The 5,460-nt window shown below is 38.7% G+C and overlaps 1 protein-coding gene across 1 annotated transcript in view; it reads left to right on the plus strand.

Annotated features, from left to right (window-relative positions):
- Nucleotides 1–5,460, plus strand: part of NFATC3 (nuclear factor of activated T-cells 3) — a 193,219-nt gene that overhangs the window by 174,487 nt on the left and 13,272 nt on the right. The window contains exon 10 of the mRNA XM_019505292.1: nucleotides 1,881–1,982. Within this exon, the coding sequence (XP_019360837.1) occupies nucleotides 1,881–1,982 (102 nt within the window). The remainder of the gene's footprint in view (nucleotides 1–1,880; nucleotides 1,983–5,460) is intronic.

Raw genomic sequence — 5,460 nt, forward strand, 5'->3', positions numbered from 1 at the left:
CCACATTCCTGGCTCAGGTGCTTCACAAAGCATGCCTGACCCTGCGAGATCACACCCCAGCAGGCTCAGGCACTTCAAGAAGCTTACCTGGCCTTCCCTTCATTAAATAACCCACCCAAAGGTGTGGGCTGAGGTTAAGGTGCCCGACCAACCTTACACAGGGGAGGTGATCATTCCTGGCATTTACATGGGGGCTGCCCAGCAGGGTGCAGTTTTAGGTCATGCCCAGGACCAGTGTGGCCTCCAAGCCATCCCCATAGCCTCACCCTTACCTCCAAGGTGTTCCTGGTAGAGCTCAGCAGAGAGGTGTTTCTCATCTGGCTGATCACGAACTGCCCTCAGCTCAGGGAGCTGGTCCTGGTGGCATGGTCATATAGAGAAGGGAATACATATTTGTATACTGGAAAAGAGAGCCATCTAAGTGATGTACCATTCTATTCACAGTATATTCAGAATTAGGAATATATCAATAGAGGCAACAAAACAAGGATGTCTTAATTGCCACAGAAACAAGCTCTTCAATAACTATACTCCTTTTCACCTCAGCAAAAGTTGCTTAGAACTGTGTGTGTGATGGATTCATGTGTACAATATGCAAGCAACTGGAAAAGCATTTCTCTAGGAAAGTGACACAAATTGTGTATGTCCCTACTATAAAGCAATTAGATCTCTATAGAGTAGCAAACATAAAAGTTCCAAGTTGCTTTTACTTCTCCCTCCAGGAGGCTTTATATAAAGGTCTGTTGTCTACTCCATCAGAAGTTTCACCCTCTATCACCAGCACTCTTCAGGGCTTTAGTGGCTCTTTAAGGTTTATTCACTTCATCCTTTGGTTCTTCTACACAGCTTCCTACCTGAAATTCCAGATTAGGTCCCCATTCCTTGCCTGGATTCAGGAAATCTTTGCTTTCTTTGAAAATCACTTTACTGCTGGGCAGTACACCTACCAATTTGGTGGGAAAAGTTATCTTAAAGTTATCTTTAAAATAAGAACTCCTTGATCCTATCCATTTTCCCCAAGAAAAAACTAATTTCCTTTTAGCTCATTTCAAACTCAATGTGTATTTAACTGAAAGTAGTTGCACTGCATTTCAGTTGTCCTGTCTAAACTAGGAAAAACAAACGCTCACTCCTTTGATCCCTAAACAGAGTTTGAAGATCATGATAGCAAAGCAGATGGCTTGCTTGTATCCTGAAGACTAAGCGCAAGCACCCTAAGGACTACCATAATCTATCAAGCAATAGCCAATGTAAATTATGTTTAATTGAATTACAGACCATTTTATAAAGTTCCTGGTTTATAGATCACCCCTGAGCCTGTGCTTTTCCAGGCTGAAGAGTCAGTCAAAACTCTTGGTATTACTTATATCTTTGCTAAGATCTACTCAGTGAGCTTGCTGGCGTTGGTTAATTCACTGTTCCACTCAATGAGCTCTGTTTTCTGGAAAGATAATTGAGGTAGTAAGTGTTTTTGTCACTTATCTCTTTGAAATGATCCCCATTTCATCTCGTGTTCTGCTTCTTGACTGTCCCTGAAGGACTGCTGTCTGTGACACAGATCTTCACCTGTACAAGATATACCATTATTAATATTTGGACATGCTGTATTTACTTTCTGTAGCCTGGTTGGATTAACTCCAATTAATCCTGGTTGGACTGGTACAGTTTAGGAAAAGCAAAGAGACATTGAGTTCAGACAGACAAATACAGGGTAGTGAAATAACTATTTACAGCAACTGATGTAATCCTTTTTGAAAGCTAAAATTAAACAAAAATCTGTGATTTTTTTTAATTTTTCACTGAAATTCACATCCTGATTGAACTGTAACTTCTTGGTTTAGTCCAGTCAGTAGTTATGTCTGTCTTCTTCTCTGACACAGACAGTTTTATCTCTGACCTGGAATACCAGCCATCAGGTTCAGCAGAGAAATGGACTCAACATTCAGCATTCATATCCAACTCGTATGTGGAAAATCTAGAGGGTGAGTTTGCTTACAGAAATGCTTCAACATTTGAAATTGGAGCAGAAAAAAACAAGGAAGAGAAATACATTATAGTAGTCTTAATATCTACAGATGAAAAGTTCTGTCTAATATCTAAGTATTACTGTCATCAGACCTGTATATTTTCTAATATCACAGCCTTGGATGTAGAATTCATCCCTTGAAGCAAAATTTTTTCACCAACTCATCTTTAATAATAAATGTATATCTATCCCTTAAGTTGATGAGGAAAAGCTTGAAGACAGATATAAACAAATTGTTTTTCCAATGTAATTCAAAGTAAACTTCACTCAAAAACATGTCTAAAAGTACTGCAAAACCTAATATTCTGTAAGGAACAAGGCTTGTGATTACTTTTTTATAAGTTAAGTAGACCCAGGTCTCAGAGTGTGGCCAGAATGACTGGAGCTGATTTAAATAAATCAGTATTTCTAGAATAGTTTTAAATTGTTTCATGGTAAATCAGGTTTGTCATTTAGATAAATTAAGTTGAACAAAGTGAATTGCAGTACCAACCTACATATATTAATTATGACTAAAAACTTTATAAATACGTATGAAATACTTCATAAATACTGCCTAGTTGGATTTACTATGTAACTGAGAAGGAAGTATTTTACACATTTCTTAGAAATCCATCAGCCAGTTCACTTTTTCATGAAGAATAAGATAATTGTGTATTGTGAATGTCTGTGTTAAAATATTGGCACTGCTGAAAATAGGCAGAAGGCTATTTGAGTCCTGGTTGTGCTTGCTTATCCCCACTTTTCCTGAAGTGTATCTTTCTTTCCTGTATTCATAAATGTCTAAAATTCTAAATTTAGAGATTTTTTAAAAGTGTGCTTTCAGTTATTTTTCCACAGAAGTTTTTGTTAAGTCTCATCCATTTATTTTGGATAGGAAATTCAGAAATAGTACTTTGGTCAGCTTGGTTAGTATTCCTACACAACACAATTTAAAAAAAAATGCAGCTTGTGATATCCACATCGGTTTAGTGATAGATAATTGTACAAAGCTATCACCAGGCAATAGATAACCCTGACCTTATCTATGATAAAATCCTTATCTTACTGACAGAGCAGTGCTAACAGTAAAGCAAACAGTTACAATTCTGAAATATGGTACATGTTTTGATACATTTTAAAACACCTATCAGGATGGCACTTCTAATGGTAGTTAGAAAGTAGTAACAATTATTTGAGGGTTTGTCTCCAAAGAATCCATTTTTAATGCACTGTTGCAAAATGTCCTTTCTGAATAGCAGTCTGGGGATGAGAACTATATAGCTTGGTTCCAAACATTCTTGTGCCCAAGTTTTCATTGGAATGGCAGTCTCTGTAGAAGCTTGGTAGTGAAGTCTCCTTCACGAATGCATCAGTGAATTTTCTTCAAGTGCAGGCTACTGGTCAACTTGACCCAGTACTATGTAATTTTTTATTAAAAATGTGCTTGGTCTACTTGTTACCACCTGCAAAGGACACTGGGGGTTGCCTTTGTGGTATCCCTGAGAGACAGAGCTTTTTGGCACTTGCATAACACCATCTTAACATGGTTGCACCTCTTCTAGTTTATAAGCCAGCAACTGTGCAATATGTGCAGCTTGTCTCAGCCTGGCACTGTCTTGTATGAGACATACTCTGGGTTCTCTCCTTTTTTGCCCCATTTCCACCCTGGTAGATGTAGTGAGAGGATTTAGAAAGAAGTAGACTGGAGAACAAAGCCATTAAGAAGGGACTGTCCGGGTCCCCTCCCTTGATTCAACATCCCCAGAATGCCTTTCTCAAGAAATCTTTTCTGCTTAGATCTTACTTGGAATGTCCTTTGCTGAGGAAACAGATACACCCACCTCTATGTACTTAACTAAGCCCCAGTTACTACTGAATGAAAATAACATTTCCCAGATCCAAAACATCCTGTTCCTCAAAAGATATTTTGTCTCCCGAGTTAACCCTGTCTCTTCTGCCTCCCAGGAGAGCTGTTAAGTCTCTCAGGATTTCTTCAAGAGATTCTTGACATTCCAGAGGTTGCACAGAAATAACAAACTAGGACACATTCTCCATACAGTAACTCTAAGCAGAATAATGGTGTGAATTAGTGAGGTTTTGCTCAGAACTGCTGAGGTATTCTGACACACTCCAGCCTCTGTACCATTTACTTCAAAGAGAACAGAAAGCAGATGGAAAACCAGCCACTTCCCACAAAGGGGTTAAACTACATTTGTCAGCCTCAGACCACTAGTTCATTGATAGTGCAAAAGGTTCAGGAAAGATTCTAGCAGGAAGGAAATTTAGAGACAGCAACAAGGACCTGAAGGGACTAGATTTTTTTTTTTTTGTCATGAGTTCTGTTCGACAAGCATTTAAATGATGATGGACAAGTCACAAGCCCTGCTCTAAAAATACACGTTGTATTTTTGTAAAGTGTTCTTTAGAATAGAAAGCCAGGTTTAGCAACAGGAGGAACTTAACACCCTCATTCCTGAACCAGAACCTCAACAGGCTGCATTTGCCATTTGATACAACTGTAAGGACAACATCAGGCATCAACATGGAGTACTCTTCCTGGCCCAGTGTTTCTGATGTCCCAGAAGTTGTCCAGCCACTACAGAAACTTGGCTTTGACAGGACAGAGCTGATTCGTAGCAAGGCATAGCTGTCTTGAAGTATAGTACAACCTGTGTTCCCTGGATCTATGTATCACAAACATCTAAGTAATTACATTTTGTCAGCAATGTACAACTGTGTGTCTATACAATAATAATACATAAAAATAACTGTGGCTTTTACAGTCCATTTAACTTAACCAATAACTTTGAGGAACAAATAGCTTGAAGTTTGGCACATGCTTAAATCTGAGTCATGTTATAGCTTGCTCTCAAGGGAATGGTTAAAGGGCCTGCTCTGTAAGGTACATGAGATAGCAACAGATGCACCTTGACTGTTCTTCTGTTTGTTGCATCAGGGTACACAAACATCCTGTGGTATTCTTCTGGGAAAAGATGCATTATACCCAAATGCATTCATATCTGTTTTTAAAGCACTTTTGTTTTGGTGGAAGGAATTTCTATTTTTGTTTTAGGGAGCTATGAGAGAGAAGATGGGGATTGTACATTTATTAATGCAAGTGCTGGAGTTGGTGGTCTTTTTCCGTATTAAATTTTGTAACCCTTTTATTTTTTTAAACTTCACATAGTAGGGCTTCCAATGCCTTTCAGGCCTTGGATTATTGTTATTCAGAATCCTGTATCTGCTCTGTAAACCAAGAGTCCTAGAGTTTTGCATTCTACCTATTAGGCAGTTACAGAGACTTGAGCGAGGTGGAATAGGATCAGGCTTAAGTCACTGCAAAACTGGTCATGTAAAATGAGGGTTGATCCCCATTTTCTTCACTGCCTCCTTTTCTTTTCAATCACAGTCTTAAGGATAAAGTGATAGCCTGTTACAGAAGCAGATGCAGC

This window comes from Gavialis gangeticus, unplaced genomic scaffold (genome assembly GCF_001723915.1).
Source record: "Gavialis gangeticus isolate Ggan-Ray unplaced genomic scaffold, GavGan_comp1, whole genome shotgun sequence".
Taxonomy (NCBI): domain Eukaryota; kingdom Metazoa; phylum Chordata; order Crocodylia; family Gavialidae; genus Gavialis; species Gavialis gangeticus.